Below are 21,375 nucleotides of genomic sequence, written 5' to 3'. Positions count from 1 at the left end.
TATATTGTTTTAACAGGCCAATTGAACGATAATACACATAATATAATTCCTTTTAAGGGTGATACATTGATTATAGCGACCCTCCAACTTTTCGACGCCATTTATGTAGTACGATTTGTCTTTTGCTTCAAAATAGGCCTCAGTTTCGGCGATCACCTTTTCAGTCGACGAAAATTTCTTCCCAGCGAGCATTCTTTTGAGATCTGAGAACAGGAAATAGTCGCTGGGGAATACAGTGGACGAGGAAGCAATTCGATGCACTTTCTTTTTCTTCAAATACGGCCGTTTTTCGGCGATTTCGTCCTTCAAACAGTCCAATAACGCTATGTAATAGTCGCTGTTGATGGTCCTTCCTTTCAAGGGAGTCAATGAAAATTATTCCATGCGCATGCCAAAAAAGAGACGCATCGTTATGTTATGCATACACTATCCATAATTAGATCATAGTCATTTGAGTGGAACTTACTACTAAAGTACCAAAGAATACTTTTGTACTGTTCATACCTTTGTTGCGATAATAATTTAACTGACAATGCTGCTTGAATTCCATGTATTTATACCAACGTTTTTCCCAATCGTTGAATTCAGTTGATGGAATAACACACTTCTTTCAGATTCTGGCCGTTCTTTGAAGCGGCCTTTTAAGTTTGAAGAGTGAGCCGAAGAGCTAAATCAGGTTAATAGGGCCTTTGTTCAATGATATGAACTTTTGACGAAAAATTCACTAAGAACAAATTCAGTCCGTGGTTCCAATATTTTGAAAAGAACTAGTTAGCACAAACTATGCATAACATTCAGATAACATTACTTCTTGGCAATTTGCCGAGGTGAAGGACATTCAAAGAACAATATTAAGAATTGTACGTCGTACTGTTTTTTTTATCCTACCGCTATATAATCTTAAAAATAAATTATTCTCGGAGTTATAAAATAGAATTAAATAATAAGAATAAGCCTTAAAAAAAAACAAGCAAACAAGATTTAAAACGAGGAAATATATTTTTCCAACTCTACAGTAAAAAAGATAAAACAGAGTCTTTATTTCCAATGGCTGTTTATATTTCAAGATAAGACGGTATAGTCTTTAAGGTACCTAGTTCAGTTAATAGAATTACTGAAATTTAACCAAAATCATGTTATGTATAAGGTGGGGCAAAACTCCCGCTGCCATTAACGCAATTTCCGCTGAGTAGCAATAATGGAACGATTATTTTCAATAAATATTGTCACTATTTCGGCTCGCTCTTGTGGCGTATGTTTATCCATAATAAGATTCGGACGACCACACAAGACAATGGTTAAAGCGAAACTGAGCTAAACGTCACGTAAAATAGTAGCGGGACTTTTGCCACACCATAGTTCCAAATCAAAATGGTAGCGGGACTTTTGCCTCACGTTATATTACATGAGTTACTCCAATATTAGCGGACCATTTGACCAATCGCTTCGGTACTAAATGTAGCAGTTGTTTAGGTTTATAAAATGGTTTAAAAGTTAAAAGACTGGTAACTTGGTTCAAATGCTATTGACATTTAATGGAATAAGGATTACTCATCGTCTGAGACAGTGTAACTGGTCAACTAAAGCCGAAATCTAATTTTGTTCCTTAGTGTGAATATTCCAACAATGGAAATGTTTTTAAGATCATAACCAGAAATGTCTAAGATAAAAAATACTATTGAAATATGTTAGCGTCTGCAATATTCTTAGTCAAATTTCAACTATTACATATTCAAACAGCAAGCTTGCTGCAATTATTGGTTATTATTAAGGACAGCGGACATTAACACCATTCTTTATTTTTCAGATTTACACTTCTACTTTTTTATTACAAATTCCCAATATTAGAAACATGTACGAAGAAAATAAAAATACATATAAAATTAGGTAGCGTAAAGTTTCTGTCAATAAATAATACCCCAAAGTTCAAGAACCAGAAGTACAGATATTATAAGAACCGTTCTGCAATAACGTCGATACAAAGCGATAAAGCCAGTGGAGAAAAGTCTCCATTATGCTCGGAAAATTCAAAATTAGGAGCATGACGTTGCATAATAAAATAAACCTTTCATTTCAAATTTCTGAACAGGATAAAAGGAAGCAATAATATAATAAAATATATCCGGAAAGAATTGATTGCACTTTTCCAGCAAATAAAACTACCTAATAAATAATATAATATTTATTGTTTTTCTTTTAATAACCTATAATATTTCATTCTATTTTAAATTATATGAACATGGCATTTTCCAACAAAGCAATCGAATTATTGGAATATTGTCACACAGAGGCGGGAATATAAATGGCACCAATCCAAATCGTCCTATGTGCAACTTCATTCGTTCTGTTCATTGACCGGGCTCCCTATGATTGTGTATTATGTAAATTTAATTTATTCTGAAGATGAATCTATTTAAATGGAATAGACATGGATGGAAATGAGAAGTAGAATAAAAAGAGAATTTGTATGTGTATTAGGCATAGGGAAAATAATTCAGATGTTACGCACTTATTGTATTTACCAAATACAGACAAGGTCCTACTCAAATCTTGTAAACCCACACTAATCAGCTTATATTAAGCTAATAAAAGAAATTTAACATATGGAAAAACTACATACACAAACAAACAGAAACGATAAAACAATAATAAGATGACAGATGATTCGTTATTTTACTATATGAATCATCAAATATTATATATATGGTAGTGTTGAGAACTATCGACTGAAATTGACTATTGACTGTTTAATAATTGACTACTTTTTATTATCGACTGTTTCAGTTGCTGCTTTTGGTTCGACTGATTTTATTACTTTTTACCACTGACTGTTTCAGTCGCTATTTTCGGTCCGACTGGTTTTGTTACTATTTACTATCGACTGTTTCAGTCGTACTTTTGGTTACTAATTTTAGTTCCACTTGTATCATTCAACTGATTTTTAACGTTCTGGCTCTATCGTCCTAGTCGCGACCTTGACAAAAATGTACCCAATTTATACTTACATAGATTTATATATAATATATGTAGTTTTATGATATTTCTGGTAGTTTGCTTGTAAGTAACAATATATTGTATATTATTATAGCATTTTGTTACAATATTTTTCAAGATTGTTAATGTAATAGGGTAAAAGGATTCAAATTTTTAATTGTAAATAGCAAAATACTTTAGACTGCTTTTATGGGAATAATAGGTATTATTTGGATTACTCTCGTTAAAAAATATTTTCGATCAATAATAGATAAAGCATTTATATCATTTCATTCAGATCATTTTTAATTATGCCATGGATTAGTTGTTTTCCTAAAATTAGGTATATGTTTAATTTTTATATAGTATTTATGGTTATTGTACATAGCTTTTAGGTTTTGTTTAAATTCTATTGTGAATATTTATTATAGTATATTATTTGAAAATAGCAATTAACACATTAAAGTACAATAAAACATAGAACATTCAAATATAAAAATAATTCTACTTCGTTTAAAATTAAATTATAAATATCATGTTATGTTTCATTATTATAATAGTATTCAGTAATTATTTTTTCCCTTTTATTTTTTAAAGTTAGGTCGTGAAGGAATTTATAAAATATATTCACATATAAAATTAACTGTCCCATGCTTACCTCCGTCCTTTCCTCTTTCACAATTTATACAGGAAAGGATTCGTACATGTACGTCTGACATCACGAGTCGAACCATGCATTTGACTGAAAATAGTAATTACTATTTAGTTCATAGTAATTACTATTGTCAGTCGCTAGTTTTTTGACTATCGACTGTTTCGACTATTTTGCGACTATCGACTGTTTCGACTGTTTTCAGTCGATAGTCCCCAACGCTAATAAATAGCAAAATCTCGTAAATCATAGATATGGTAGTCCAAGTCAGATATCTACTGGCTTCTTAACTAAGAACAATGATATTAACGTGTAAAAGGAAAAACAACTCAGTTTTATGATGGAACTGGCACTTTCTGATTATAACTTGTTCAGATCGTGGTAACAGGATTTGGCTGGTGGGCCAAACTAATATTATTCTATACACATAGTCGTATTTTGCCATAAAGTTGGCAAACAGTTATTAGATATTGCGAAATAACCTGGTATATATATTCTATGCATATTTCTCAACAATGGCGTCATTAGAATGAAAAAATGATCAGAATTCATGAAAGAACGACATCTAAAGATAAAAGCGATGAAAGTAGTAAATAATTCAAGAAATCAGTATTAAACCAACCTCGACCTGGCCATCAGGGACCATGTGGAGCAAGTTGGAAAGGTATTGAAGATATGGAATCATTCATAAAGTTCATAAAGGCTTAAACCAAGACCTCAAATTGCTCAAATATTGCTCTATTGTGTAGAGATGCTAATTACAATAACAACAATAAGGAAAAAGTTTAGTGAAAAAATTAACAATTAAAATTGTCTTGATCAAACATTGTTTTTTTGATATAAAATAATGTTGTTGAAACCAATTAGTAACTAATGCAAAAGTTCTGAGAAACTAGAGTGCACCAGTTTGTGTCTTATAAAGAGATCGTCTAAGTAAATTGTTACATAATACAATACAAGCACAATAACACTCTTAACACGTCTTAAATGTCAATGAAATGCTATGAAAGGAAAATAAATGGATGATTTAAGTACTTTCTATCATGTAGAAACAACATAAATCGTTATTTTAGTTATTTTAATGCCTTAAAATAAAATAACAAGTACAAGTAACAACCGATGAAAAATATTAATTAGCATATAGTCGAAAACGACAAACAAAAAGGGTTATTTTCTGGAACATCGTCATAAACATGGCAAACAGCTTCAGGCTGAAAACTAAATTTAGAAGGTATGGTTTGTTACGTTCTTGATTGAAATCGTACCCGTATATTTACCACCTTTTATTTCGTGTTGACGGACAATTATTTGAATAACTCTAAAAGTTAATCAAAGTTATATAGAAAGTGTGTTTTTCTTAATTGTTCTATAAAATCGGTCTAAGGAAATTTTTGATCGACAAGTCCGATCCGATCAATATAATATTATTTTATATATTGTTATTTTACATGTATACAAATTCATCACATATACATAAATATTACATCAGCTGACTTTAGATGGTACCAAACAATAGAGAACTAGTTTGGGAAGGGACTAAATATGCTCACGAGAGCCTTATATATAAGATAAATCATCACATATTTATCAGAATATATAATATCGAAGTATCACATGCTAACTTAGCAAAATATTTAAAAATGACAGTGTATGCGAGGCAGCACTAGAAGGCTCATTTATAGAAGCAGAAGGAAGAACAGGACACGGAATAAAATATGGACATATGGCCTTCAGAACAATGCAAGTATAATTTAGTAATTTGACAACGACGTATGGAGGCGTGCTGCTAAAGGCTCGTGGTACTTCGAAAATGGTAATCTCCATAGATATTTGGAAATGGCCACAAATAAAAAGTTGGCCAGAAGCATGAACAGATATTTCTTCACCATGTCAATGTTGAAGTAGTCCAGCTTCTTGGCCACGAGATCAGACAAGACGACGAAGAGGGCTAAAATCTTTTGAGACGCTGTAGTGTAGTTTTAGTACAAAAGAAAAGTACTGTTTTACAATAAACTGTATAATTTTATAATGTATAGTATTAAAATAATAGTATTAATAAGTGTAAACAAGTTGAAGGAAGGAAGAGATTTTAATGCGAAAAAAGTATTATTTATATTGTGAATTTCAGTAATATCACCGAGATATTATTTAATAATAAAAAAGTGGGCTTTAATAATCTAGTTCTTTCAAATAACAGGGTACTACAATTGATTTTGTAGCCTCTGTATCAAAATTAAATGAGAATGATTAAATTTTACTCCTGGAATAATTTTGTGGCTATTATTTTAGTAATTATATAGAATATATCGATGTTAAATGAAAGAACTTCATCATTTTCAAAGGTGTGAAATATATTATATGGACGTGGCGTTTTAAAGCTCTTATTACTAAACAAAATTTAAATTAAATACAAATTAGGAATTGAAAATAAAAACGAAGTAAATTACCATTGCTATATTTTTTAATTCAAGAGACGTGTGTAATATCAAAAATAAAGCAAACTTATATAAATAACTGATAGAAACGGGCCGATGGATAACATATTGAAAACCAACATGATCAATTCGAAACGATATTACGGAAACTAATAGCTAACGATATTAACGTTTTAATAATGACTGATTTAAAATATTAAACAGTAAAAAACTCACCACGTCGTTAGGTGGTATTGTCATTGATAATTAGACGCAATCGCACATGCAGTTCTTCACTGGTTAAACCGTTCGTATAACTGACGAGATACCGGTCTTATCTTATCTACTGAGATGATATCGTTAATGCCGGATTAGATGTAATAAAATTATCATCCTTTTATTTTAGAAATATGTGTGTATGTGATGAAAGAAATAATAAATAATGTGTCACTCGACATGAGGCGTAATATAGTAATAAATAAGCAACAAATCTTTACATTTTTAACATGTTGAAATTGTTGTGGTGCACAATTGTTAAAGTTGTTTGTGATAGCATAAGTGTGACGAATTTAAGCCGCAGTCCTACTGATAAAAGAAGCAATATTGAATGTATTCTAGAGACCCTATCCTGTTCTCAGAAAGCATATCAAAATTATTTATATTTCAATAAACTATTTCAGCTACATTTATGAAATAATAAATTAATGCATTTCTTCATTACATGGCTCGGTGAATGGAGGTAAAACGAAATGAAATAGTGGTGTTTACGTTATGTGACCGTTATCTATTAAAGTAATATAAAAATGTGGAAAATAAAAAATAGATAAAACGGATGGCAGTGGCGTTACCTGGAGACGAGGCTTGGGCAGTCAAGGGTGGCACGTCTAAACCAAACGATGGTCGGTTTCTCAATGATTGGAAATACCCTTCAATAACATACCAGATAAACGTCTCGGGGTTGCCAACTATTCGTTCTCGGGTTCTAGTTGGCGCTGCTGGTACCCCGTCCGTGTTCAATATCTGGGATTATATTTCTGGGTATTTTGTAGACCGTTATTCCACTATGTAAAATTGTCAGAATTTTACGTACAATTATTTTAAACAAATAAAAATACAAAAATGTATGAAAAAATATCAAATACAAAATACTGATATGCCAAACAAAATGTGCTGCATGAAAAGAGCTTTGAAATCTATGAAAAATCAAAACGGTTGTGGTTGGTACGGTTGCGATCTGTTACGACTGTTGATATTTTTCGGTCCTACAGATGCCGTTACTTCGTCGTCGCTTTGGCACTTGGATGTGGTCCATCGACGACGTTGAAAACAAGCTATTTTTCGGACAGGGCTCCCATAATTGACGCTGTGGGAGGATCGATTGTTCGACGAGGTTCTTCGACGACGAGACGTTGGCAATTCTGGTACCTCGGCGAAGACATGACGAGCCTACGATAACTGCAATCAGTACCTAGCTTTTGGAGCTGCTCTGTGACTAATCCGTAGTCACATACGTTACGGTAATTCAGAAAAAGCAAATAATGACGGTATCCGACCGAAGCTGCCCAAAGCTTTTCAAATCAAATTTTCTGCCAATATGACGGAGACAGCGATCGTAGGAAGATATAATGATTTAAACATAGCGCCGAAAAAAATGTCCACTCGAAAATCTGATGATTAGAGGGTGGTGTTAAAAACTCCAAGGTTTCAAAAGATTGTGAAAGAAATAAAATTTGGACAAAAAAATAAAAAATATTAAATGGAAATAATAAAATGAAATTTAAGGTTCATTGTTACAGCACTAAAAAAAATTTAATGAGGAACAAATGTTTGAAAGAATGTGATTCTTAACGAACAAAAGAAAAATCGAAGAAGAATCGTATTAAAAATATTGAAAATGTTGAAACGAAAAATATAACGGCCACGTAAAATATACCATATTGCACGTACCCTCCATTCACGAGTCCAAACCCAATTTTGCGAAAGATCACGTCGGGGTCACCACTTTAGGGTTAATTTTATATGGCTCGGTGAATGGAGGTAAAACTAAATGAAACAGTGGTGTTTACATTATGTGACCGTTATTTATTGAAGTAATATAAAAATGTGGAAAATACAAAATAGATAAAACGGATGTCAGCGGTGTTACCTGGAGACGAGACTTGGGCAGTCGAAGGTGGCACGTCTAAACCAAACGATGGTCGGTTACTCAATTATTGGAAATACCCTTCAATAACATCCCAGATAAACGTCTCGGGGTTGCCAGCTATTCGTTATCGGGTTCTAGTTGGCGCTGCTGGCACCTCGCCCGTGTTCAACATCTGGGATTATATTTATGGGTATTTTGTAGACCGTTATTCCACATGTAAAATTCGACATGCCTCAAGGTCGCTACAAGTTCATATAATATTATAGTCATTAATAGTTTATTCACTTATTACGCTTGGAAAATTAATATCTGAGAAAGTTGTATTCTCAAAATAGTTTTAAACTATTTACATAAGACTAGACAGCAAAAGAACTCCCATACCTGTGTTCTACATGGATTAATATTAAAGTATTTGATGGGCTGACTTTTCATTTGTGAATTGCTACTGAAAGGCAATAAAAGCGAGCTATTTTTGAAGTGCGCAATGAATGGGAGATGAAAAGTAAAGCACGTACGACGTATAGTGTGCGAAAAAATCGCAGTTGAAACCTTGAGAAATTGTACGATTGCGAATCAAAGGTGATGATAAGTGATTAACATGAAAGGTATTATATTCAAAGATTATATTGCTAAATCACATCCATTTTTAATGACTCATCAATAATTGAGATCTATTTGAGTTTTGATGTTTTTTTTCCAGGCTTTATGTAAATTCTTATTAATATCTTAATACATTCACTTGTACTTAACTTTGTTTATCTTGTTCTTAAAATGCCTCAGGCCAATTATTGGAATAAAATTCCTGCTCACAATATGGATTTAGAAATAAACAGTAAATATTGATCACGTAGAAGGTGCTATGGATGTAATTCATGCAGAACTTTCGAAGGCATGAAAATTCATTCACTTATATTTCTAGGCACAGTCGTCTGATAAGGTATGGCACAATGGCGCCGAATACAACAAACAAATTACCTACTTAGATCAGTCAGATTCTCATATCCTGAATTTCTAATTTCCACTTCTGAATAAGATACGATGACGAATATTTACATCTGAAACCCATTTATGAGGATGTACCACAAAGTAGTTGAATTGATAAATGTGAAGTAGCAAGAATGGCTACATTAGCTATATTACCAGCTTTACTCGTTACAGGTAATAACATTGAGTTAACCTTAAATAGATTACAAGCAGCTTTCAATAACTTAATAATAACAATAACTAACATTACTGAATGGAAATGCCAAACAAAATCTGAGTTCTACAGTGATTCCGTAGGCGAATACAGAAAAACAATTTAAGCATGGCACTGGGTACCAAGCTCAAGCGGAAAATGTAAGTGAAGAAGTTCTCCTTCGCAGCATTAAGTCTAAGGTGTACTAATGACCAGTAAATAAATTAGAGGGTTTGGGAACAAATACCAAATGAGTTTCGGAAGAGTTAGAGCTAGATTTTAAGAACAATATTAAGTACTTGATAGAAAAATTATCAGATAGTGAATAACTTGATGTAATATATGTGACATGTGTTTTAAAATAAAACATCATTTGTTTCAACCAATCGTACGTATTATAATAGCATTTTCATAATTATGCAATCGAAAGACATTTCGTATTTGTAGAAACTTATTTGATTTTTTTATCGCGGAATTTTTTATACACAGTTAAATTACAGAAAAATATTCTATTAGAATAAAATTTGCTTTATAAATTCCACGGCTCTAACTGTTACGCAATTATTAATTAAAAGTGTAGATATATAAAAATCGACATTAAAATTGAAAAGTGGTTTCGAATAAATTTTGATAAAAGTCGGTTGGTCGTACAATTCAGCGCACGTGATCCACAAAATGAAGAAACTCTTCAATCGAAGTGCAACAACGTCTGTTTTATATACAAGCTCAGCTACTACGTACCCAAGTCGCCGCAGAAAGGACTGCGTAAATGTAATGGAATCGGAACCGTGTCAATGTCAAACGAAATCGGGCGTGGGCTGTGCTTTTTTTAAATGACTTACATGGACTGGCGATGATCGGAATAGCTAATCGAAATGGTTAACTAATCGAGACTCGGCGGAATGAATAAGGCATTTTTCGATTCTGGCGTTGTAATTGGTTGACTTGCGTGCATATTCAATGATTTACAAAAATGGACGGATACCCAGATCATGAACATTGAAAAATTAACCCTTTTATTTACTTTACATATTAGGACTAGACATTGATTTTTATCAGTGATATGTATTGGTTGTTATTTTATTATTATACATCTTAAGGATAGCTTCTCATTGTTCCTAAACAAGGCCAAATATATCGGTTCAGAATTTTGTGACATTATTTCATCCAGATCTAATCAGATATTCATATTAGTATTATTCAACTATTCAGTGCATAGGGAAGCTAATAAATGAAAGCTAAAAACTGTATTCTCTACACTACACATTACTTTTGTTGTATAATTTAACAAAATCTGCTAACGAAGCCCATCAAACGCTTTTGAAAACTTTTAGGGATGCTTCGGCTAATCGGTCGGTCTAACCCAAATGTAGATTTTGATTTCAATGTGCTAAAAGTGGTAATATTGATAACAATCAGAAAGGACGACTTGGAAGACCAGCAAGTTCGAATACATTGGGCAATGGACTACTTGGTCGTTATATTCTCAATATATCCTTTTTAAAGTAAAAAAATAATCAGTATAGATGCAAGCACTTCACGGTGCAAGAGCATGAAGAACTTATGCCTTATTGTAGTCTGAAGTTTATGAGATAGTTGGCGAAATATGAGAAATTCGTTGAAAAATATTTGTATCTCTTCAGAAACAAATAAAATGGCTGTCATATTGTAAAACTATTAATTCCATGCTCTCTAGTTTGATATAGATAGCAGAACTCATCGACATATAGAGCTTTCGCTTGCTTTTGGTAACTTTTTGTATCGCTCTGATACTTGGTTATCGTTATATATTGATATCTATAATTTGGATATATACTATATGATTAAGACAAATTATCTGAGTCTCCCTTTAAGATCATATTAAAATTAAAGTTAATATAATAAATATATTCAATTGAGAAGGGAGAATTAATAAGTAAATCACTTCATTTTATTACTTTAAAAAATGCCTTAAAACATGAAGTAATAACCTAAAGAACAAAAAGCTAGAGACTAGAAGTTAGAGTTTTCTAGAGCTAGAAGAGGAACAGCGGGCTTGGAAAAATATCTTTAGTACATGTTGCCATGTAGTAGGTGCAGTAAGTCCTGCCATGTTATCAGCTACATATTAATTGAGAGGTAAACCTTCCTAAGTGGTGGTTATGGATTGGTGATTTAATAACAACAGTGTTGGCAGTAATGCCAATAGAGATAGCATTGGCTATGTATTATGACATTACGGTGAAAATAAAAACAAGAAAGTACGGAATTAATCTGAATCTTGAAGAATCCAATAAATTACTAAGAGTGACGAAATGGTAAAGTTGATATTGAAGTTAACAGGATAATCTAAGAAAATATAATTAGGATAAAATAAAGGCCAAAAATTGCAGAATAATAATGATTCATTATTTTTATGGTTTAGAGTTAAGATTTTATATACTACAAGTTTCAAAGGAAAACATCATAACTGTAACTGAGTCTATAATCTATGTGTGATTTTACCAGCTAATGTGTATATGACTAAGTATATCTTTTTATCAGAACGAAATTTAACAATAATAATTTGTAACGGATCTCTTATATCTGCCTTCATAACCTTTCTAGAAGGGGTTGAATATTCCAGGAAAACACAACGGCCACGAGGGTGAAACTACGAAAATGAAAAACGGTGTAGCGATACGAGTGGCACAGTACCGACAGAATCGCGAAGCCTCTGATAATGAGTCAATTTTTATTGGGTTAAGGTTTCTGATGAGGTTCTGATCCATAATCATATCAATATCATATCAAGAATTAATGAACATCAATCACTCGAAGAAACCATCAGTTATTCATTTAGTTGTATTTACAAATAATGGCCTACCTTCAACTCTCACATATACTATTTTTATTTGGTATTTGGTATGTTTAGTAAACTCATGACTCAACCGATCCAAAGGCATTCACTAATTTATTTTAATTCTATGTTTTCGGTATTTTTTATTGAATACATATAAACTTTTCATTTTAAGATATTAACAAATTTAATTAAATATTTAATTTAGTAAAATTGAAATATAATAGAAATATTTTAACTTCCTGACTAAATAATATGGAAATCAAACAATCATGCACAATAGGGATATTGTGTTACAAAGAAGTAATTAAAATATATTACGCAAAACACATACACGAATCCCGGTATAGGCGCTTTACAATAATTGCATAAATATTGGGAACTAACTGTTCGGGTAATTTCGATCAGAAGTAACAAACAACATTTCAATATCATAATGCAAATGACTATATTTACGGTATACCGGATATTTAGCAATTTATATTAGTTTTAGGCGTATAATTGTTTTTGAGAAAATTATTGATGGATATGGGGCTTTTAACGGATAATTTTATAACATACTATATAACCTAAAAATAATGTTATGCCATCTTGTAGCTCGTAAACTAATTCTTTATTATTAAGCTTATTCTCCAGAAATGGTTATCAATAAGAAGTTAATTATAATTGCCTCTAAATGTCCAAGTATTTTCCTCATCCGAAATTGCGTTTAATGAGAATAATAAAATATTTGACAGGATTAAGGAATAGGAAGTGGAAAATATGATACTAGGGACACAACTTTAGGAGGGTATTCTAGTCTAGAAATTTGAAAAAATCGATTGCCTTTAACCGGTGTTTAAATTTTAAAATATAATTTTAATTATTGTCGGACATATAGCTGCTTTAGTGAGGCGGGATCTAAACCGGCTTAGCCGGACCAGAAAAACGAGATTCTAGAACTTTCAGAGACTAGAAACTTTCATTTCAAAGAAAAAACATCGGAAGGTGCTTTTTAGAGGAACAGAGGAAGGCCTTATGTATAACCGCAGATCAAAAAAGTATAGACTACCCTTGAAAGGCTTACACTGCGCGTAATTTTTTTTTCGAGAAAAAGCTTTTTCTCTAAACTATCATACCTTTTTCAAACGGTTGACATGTTATCTCAAGTTCTACTAAACTTTTCTCATTTAAATATAATGTGAGCTTCTCTATGTACACTTCTATCACGTACAAAGTAAATATATCAAAAATTGACAAGTTTGACTCTTTTACACTTTTCCAGATTATCTTTTGGTTTTTGATCGTTCAGAAGAAAGTTCCACGAGGGCGCGCCATTTTTTATACTCCCTAGCTCTTCAGTCTGTAACTTTACGGATTTATGTTGTTTTGATGTATTTTTTGTATGATTTTTTCACTTGGCTTTCTTTTATGTGATCTTTAAGCATTTACAAGATATTTATGCAGAAAACAAATGGGTATTAAAAATATTATTTGTTTTTTATAACATTTGAAAAAATATGAAGGATGCATGATAGATCAATGAGTTTGATTACAACACAAAGTGTAAATACTGTGAACTGCGAAAAAATGGAAGCGATTGGATTACTTTGGAAAGATGATGAAGAATTTTTGAATTGAAATCAATACTCAAAAATATTTACAACAGTATTTACTCACTAAAATACGCAGTTACTTAATGGATAGCCTAAGTAAAAGTACAGCTCGTATGAGTAAAAATAGGAATTAAGAAACAGTGAGTGAAAATAAGGAACGTTTCAGGCTACGTAGGGTCTGCTACCTAGTCTAGGTGATTTAACAAATGTTCCAACCAAACTAGAATAGAAAAAATTGCTATTGGGAATTGAACCCGCAACTTACGCGTATGAGCTTAACACTTTAAACATTAAACTATAGAAACAGTTGCTTATAATGTTTATACGACTTCTCATACGATATGGTTAGCGCTTAAATAGCAAATTTAATGGCTTTTTCGTCACATCACGTCAGAAATAACATAATACACAAATATCTGATTAAAAGTATGTAAAAATATTGTACGAGCCCTTGAAATTTGAGGTTTTCCCTCGACTTCCTCCCCTTCTCCCTAATATCCTAACTTGGTTCCAATGGGACCACCTTGGAAATGCACTGTTTCGAATTAAAAAGGATTTTGAAAATTGGTGAAAATTGACAGAGAAATCGGCGAATATATATTAAAAAATATATATACAGCCGAACATGGAACATCCTCCTTTTTTGAAGTCCGTTAAATATATATGTATTGCGAGGTCTTAGTAATAAGGAGTATAGTTCATCTTGATATCTAATATCTATGGTCTAAATAAGTTTATATAGTACAAAGTTCCTAAACATTGAAGAGGAGAATTCGTACTTCAATATAGATAGATCCTTGAAAAATAGGTTATATGACAGAAATAGGTTAGAACAAGTTATATTTGAGAAACACTCTATTATAGGTCATACGAATAGGTTACATTTCGAGTTTTCTCAGAATCATGCAACAGTGAAGTATTGAAAAAGATATAATCTGGTATAATAAGGACAACTAGATTCAAAGTAAGAAAAAATTAAATTCAATAAATTTTAGAAAATGCAGATTAAACTATATCGTCCAATAGGTGTTATAAGTGATCAATGGGACCACAATATTTAAATAATCAAGATGTTATGATATCAACTAAACATACTGTGATATTAATATATTTTACAAATAAGTATATTTCTAAAAATTCTAAATGTTCAGCCTGATGTTCAGTTGATATGAATGAATTTTGTAATAATCGTATTACTATTCAAAGTATTTTTTATAGAGAGAAATGTATTCTTTCTTGAGCTTGAATTGCTGTTTCTAGGGATAAAATCTGAGCAGGTCATGACAATTAATTGTATTTTCAATACTACTTTTAGTATGGTTTTTTGGTGGATGCTCAGTTTCGTCTAAGTCCTTCGATAATATATATATATATACTTTTAGTATGGTTTTTTGGTGGATGCTCAGTTTCGTCTAATCGTATATCTTTGGTTATTTCATCAGCTTTTTCAACGATTGACCAATCAGAGCGAGGGAAATCAATATTTGGCGTTTATTTGAACGCTCATCATCATGCACCAAAAGTGTTTTCCGATTCTCCATTTTTAAAGGAGAATGCATTTTGTTAATTATGTGGATTAGGCCTCTAGGGTGATACCACTACAAAAAAATCCAGCCTAGAAACTCTACCTCATGGGTGGTGGGGAAATGTAAACAAAAGAAATCTAACCTACAAACTATTATACCTGTGCTCTTAATTATAGTTTTAAGTCCTTCGATAATATATGTATTAGATGTACTATAATGTTAAAATAAATTATGTTTGATAATAGTTTTGTTTAATTATTTTATTTAGATTAAAATTTTCTTGTATGTCAAAGCCAAACTGAACTAAAGCTAAGAGTTGATCCGGCAACATTGCAATGTTTCGACGTCACAAATATCCGCGACGCATTACTAAAAACACTTTGAATAGATTATATGTTTTTTTGACGATATATGATTATGGTATGTTTTTCATCATATCATTTCATATAAGTCGACAAATATTTAAATATATAAGCAAACCAAAACTCTATAATAAACTAATACCTATCCGATCAAATGGAAGCTTTATAAATAATTTTAGATTTTGTTGATAACGAGTAAATTATTAAATGTCTATACTAACTTCATATTTCTCATAATTACATTACTTTTTCACGTGTCTTTTTATGAGTGTATTATTATTCGGTTTTTTTTAAATTGTTTCATTAGTTATCGTATTTATGTCTATTTATTCTGGGGTTTTATTATCTAAGAAGACACACATTTATTTAGTTTGTCTATTACTAGTTAAAGTTAATCTACCATCTTCCTTGTTATTTCCTTATAAACCTTAGTGCTGACTGGATAACTAAGTGTTTTTCTATGTTTCGTACTTTCTTCATCTTAATACTTTTGTATTTGGGCATAATTCATTATTGACTAGTATTTGAGCAGGTCATGACAATTAATTCTATTTTTAATCCTACTCTTACTATTATTTTATGGTGGATGTTCAGTTTCGTCTAATATTTGGTCATTTTATTAGCTTTTTCAACAATTGACCAATCAGAGCGAGGGAAATCAATTAGGAATTTGGTATTTATTTGAGCGCTCATTATCATGCACCAAAATTATTTCTCGATACTCCATTTTTAAAGGAGAATGCATTTTGAGTGAATGAATGAGTGACGCTTTTTAGCTCTCTTTATATCTAGAAAGTACTATAGGCTGTTACGATGAAACCTATTTATCAGAAACTAACAGACTGAAACTAACAGAACTCCAACTCTGTTAATAATTTATTATAGTTCTATTTAAAAGTTATAGCCTACTATTTATAACACATTAACAAATTCCAATCTATTATAAGGACATGAACATTGCAGTAATTACATAAGAGTTTCCTCAAACTTTTTATATATGGCATTGAACTATATTTTAATGAACCTTAACATTGATTTCATGTATTCATATCATTCTTCTACTACTTTGTATCGACACTTTCTTAACAAGTACAAGTGATTCATTGAAACGGTATAATTCACATGACGCAAAATTGTTACATGAATCGTAGAGGCGGATACATTGCATCAGTTTGTAATAATATATAACACTATTTTCCAATTTATTATTACTCATCTATTTAAAGGTAATGTAGTGATGAAATGAAAATTATCTATGAAATTATAACAAATTTATATGAACAAAACAGAAATAGTAAATAAGCTTCTGTAAATTAGTGAAGAAACTATAATAAAAAAATCGAAGTTGAATATTAATTAAAATACAATTAGGAATATTTTAATGAAGATGAGTATTTCATAACATTCATGTTTTAATCCCTTTAAATGATTGATTATGCCATAAGTGAAATATAAAGGTAACATTAAATATTGGGAATAATTAACTAGTATATTACAGTTAGTATACTAACAATGTATATAGTCTATTCAAAGTTTTTTTTGTAATGCATCATGGATATTTGTGACGTCGAAACATTGCAATGTTGTCGCAGCAACTCTGAGTTTTAATTCAATTTGGCTTTAACATACAAGAAAATTTTAATCTAAATAAAATAATTGAACAAGAATGTTATCAAATATAATTTATTTTAACATTATGATACATCTAAAAACTACACATAATTATTCAGCCATAATAATTTATAGCTAAAAATTAAAACCTCTTAACACTATTGCATTAAAGAATTTTGCATACGCCTGACAAACGAACGGCGGCCGCTTGTCACACGTACGCAAAATTATTCGAAATGTTAGTTATTATTACTACAGATTAAAAACCGACAAACGTTATTTAGCTCTTCGATTATTTTGATAAATTGTAAATCGCTTCCTAACATATGATATCAGTTGGTTTTAAAATGCCGAAAGCAATAGAGTCAGGGTCACAAATTGATTGCAGCTTTAATAAAATATTTCGAAAAGGAACGAGATAATGGAGGCCCCCTTTTGCCTTTAATAATTGCCGTTAGAGAGTCCCTACAATTTTATTGAAAATGTTTTTAGCGGGATGCTGCTGCGGGAAATATTAGTGTGGGTACTGCGAATAACATCGCTTACAAAATGAAGAATAATACGTTAGATTCACCCAAGAAAACCCGTTTATATATAAAGTGGATAACGAACCTTGACCATCTTGATATTGGCTCTATTCGAGACCAGATATACGAAATGTATAAGATCAGTAAGTACACAAACCATTTTATCGATATAAACATAATTAAATAAAATTATTTTAGAGAAAATTGTCTGTCTATGAAGTACACATAAAAGAGTTATGGACATGCAGCTTTTTGAGGGATGTAAGACATCCTTTCATACACTCTTACAGGGCATAGGATTGAAGTGGTGTAAAAATAACCCTCGAAGAGGTTTAATGGAACTTCCAAATATAGCCTTAAAAAGAATCCAATTCTATATATATATATATATATATATATATATATATATATATATATAATAAGACCAAGGATGATAAGCTACTTGAATTTGTGTATCTTGATGAAACTTGAATATTTCAAAATAGTTCATTGTGGCATTCTTGGCAAGACAGTAACAAAAAAGTGTAAAGACAACAAAAATTGATGGAAAAAGGTAAAAGTTACAATAGCAATCGATTTGTTGGTCATTATTATTAATTAATAATTATTTGCAGATATATTGCTGGTCGAGAAGGATATTCTATCAAAAACTGTTTGGATATGAGGAAGGAAGCATTGTCAACCATAACACCTTCGGTTTGGATGAACTCGATAAGACATACAGAGGACGTAATTGATAAGTGATGAAATCGTGAACATATTTTAGACAGATTAGAAATTAACAGTTTAGTGATTGAATTGGGCGGTGAGTCGGAAAGTGAAAGTGACTGAAGGAAACTTTCAGGATATGTGATAAAGCTGTGTAATGCTGGAAATTCCTGAGACAGAGTGATGAGAGTGGAGACAACTAAAGGTATGCACATAATTGAATGTAACCGTAGAAAATGGTATTGTAGGGCGTGAAAGATTTGTGTGCACAGATATGATCGTCATTGTTCAAAATTTAACGTTAGAACGTTATCATACACTACTTATAACGTATGAGGAGAGAATGAATACCAACTGTTTTGTAGATATGGCAAATGCATTAGACATAATTCAGTGATTAATTTTATGAAGAATAGTATACACTGATAGTAGCAGAAGAAATAAAATGTACATTGACACCAAGATGACTTGACAAGTAAATACACCATCGAAGGAAACAAGAACAAAACATAAAAAGGTAAATATATTCTCGAATGAAAGTAAAATACGTTTCTTAGATATACAGTTGTTAATTATATGGATTAGGCCTCTAGGGTAATACCACTACATAAAAAAACTAGCATAGAAATTACCTTATGGGTGGTGTTGAAAAAAGTTCACTGTAAAAAAGTTAATTTACCATCTTCCTTGTTATTTCCTTATAAACCTTAGTGTTGACTGGATAAGTAAGCGTTTTTCTATATTTCTTACTCTTTTCATTTCTAAAGCTTTTGTACTTGTGCATAATTCATTATTCACCAGTAAGTGGTAACCTTTGTTATGATTTTATATTATAAAACATAAAGAAGAAATTAATAGTTTCACACTATTCCTTATTCATATTCTAAATCTAGCTTATTCAGTTATTTCTTTAGTTTTGACCTCGTGTACAAAATGTCCAGTGTGCATTTTTTTAGCATTAGATAATTTCTTATCACAAACCTATATCCACCATTATACTTTATGTGTATATTGCAATTTGTACAGTAACAGCTAATGATAACAAAACATAATTTAATTGCCATTGAACTATTTATCAAGCCTTAACATCAATTTTATGTATTCATATCACCTACTAGCCACATAACACTAGAGTTTCTTAACAGTAATACTTGGTTCCTGCATTTTAAATAATACTTTAATAAATAGATCAATACATTTTTATCCGTGGGAGCTTAGGACAAAATTTAAACTAAAAACTGCAGATGTTATACCGTTTGTTAAAACCTCGTAGAATTAGTTGTTGTCATTACATTTATTTAACTTAGTGACTGAGAGGAATAAGGATTGGAATAAAGAAAGATAAAGCACAAGATGTACCACAAGGAGGTTTATTGGGACCAATTTTTTAACTACTCTACGCATGTGATATACCACAAATGGAAAAAGTCACTATGGCTATATTTGTTGATGACACTGCTAGTCGTGCTGTTAGAGAGAAGAGGTAAAAAGCCACATCAATATTATAACAGACAAGAAAGATTATAAATAATTAGCCAAACCTTGACCAATGGAAACCAAACCCGGAAAATAAATTTTAACGAAAGTAAATCTATGCATGTGCAGTTCAGGTATAATCAGGACATAAAAGCACCAATTACAATAAATAATATTGTAATTCCATATAGTAACAACGCTAAGTATTTCGAAATGAATCTTGTAATATTTCACTGGCCGGAATATGTAAAAAGGAAATGAAAGAAGTGGAATTAAAATATAAGAAAATGTATTGGTTAATTGGAAGAAAATCACAAATACCAGTACATAATTAACATAAGTTCATAATTAAAAAAACTGAAAACAAAACGGAAACAATTTTTAATATATATCGTATTAAGTTTCTTAATACATGGCCTTTTTAAGTGAAGAAATAATCAGAATAAATGTAAGCATCTTATAATATAAGCATATATGATTGATGTGATTAAAGAATTACTGGTTAAAGTAATTAACTTTATACGTAACTCAATAATTGTCGGGTTTGACCACCTCTCTGAAGACGCCACTTTTTAATTTTTCTAAACTTAATAGGTAGCATTAACCTATAAACAACATGTATAAAATTTTTTGTGGTAACCAACTTCCAGGTTTAAAAATTACAATAGTTTAAAAGAATTGCACCTCGGATATGTGATCTATCACATAATTCAAGCCAGATTCCCTGTGATTACTGGATGTATCTCGACCCAAAAGAAGGCTCAAACATGAGATACGCCCGATAAATAAATTTGTATTAATGTTAAAGCTTATATTGAAATCAAAGATCAATCGAAATTAGCATAAATAATTATGCTAATCAATATATACAATATCATGATAATGTACTTATTAAATAAATATATATATATATATATATATATATATATATATATATATATATATATATATATATATATATATATATATATCTTATTTCCTTTGTTTGTATTATGCAAGTTGGTCTCTGAACTGGTTAAATCATATAGATATAAACATAAAGCTTGTACTGATGTTTATAAGGACAGTAGCACATTTAATTAAAAATTATTTATATTTGGTCACACTTTATTATATATGTTTTCATTGAGAAGAACGTAAAACAATAACGAAGATTTATCAGCTTCAATATGTATTTCTCTATTCATCATCCCATTAGACTTGCATTTCTGCAGTCGAATCTTGTTAAGATCACTTATTTGTTAAATTGCAGGTTACAATCTTCTAACTCGTATTTTTCCAGGAAATAGTAAAATATGTTGCCGAAAAATTAAGTACTAAATCACCAAAAAAACTTTTAAACGAAAATTAGATATAACAGGTAAATTGAAAAGTCCTGGAGCTAACACTA

At 30.9% G+C, this 21,375-nt stretch overlaps 1 protein-coding gene and 1 long non-coding RNA gene across 8 annotated transcripts in view; one reads left to right on the top strand and one right to left on the bottom strand.

Moving 5' to 3' along the window:
- The window catches only part of LOC143190643 (disks large 1 tumor suppressor protein), a 676,624-nt gene that overhangs the window by 328,712 nt on the left and 326,537 nt on the right, over positions 1-21,375 (bottom strand). For 2 of the 7 annotated variants that reach the window (XM_076395129.1, XM_076395132.1), the window contains exon 1: positions 6,277-6,348. The exons of 4 other annotated variants lie outside the window; for them this stretch is intronic. In XM_076395129.1, the coding sequence (XP_076251244.1) occupies positions 6,277-6,300 (24 nt within the window). In that variant the 5' untranslated portion in view covers positions 6,301-6,348. Of the gene's footprint in view, positions 1-6,276; positions 6,349-21,375 lie in introns of those variants that run through there. One more of the 7 variants, XM_076395130.1, reaches the window with a different exon arrangement.
- LOC143190653 (uncharacterized) lies at positions 18,238-19,020 on the top strand. The gene is made up of 3 exons (XR_013004300.1): positions 18,238-18,354; positions 18,416-18,714; positions 18,875-19,020. It is a non-coding gene; the product is annotated as an uncharacterized LOC143190653 (long non-coding RNA).

This window comes from Rhynchophorus ferrugineus, unplaced genomic scaffold (genome assembly GCF_030347505.1).
Source record: "Rhynchophorus ferrugineus isolate W39M unplaced genomic scaffold, kcgeb_rfMv2 rfM2, whole genome shotgun sequence".
Lineage (NCBI taxonomy): Eukaryota > Metazoa > Arthropoda > Insecta > Coleoptera > Curculionidae > Rhynchophorus > Rhynchophorus ferrugineus.
Note: the sequence above shows the minus strand (reverse complement) of the source record. Positions and strands in the feature narration are given on the sequence as shown.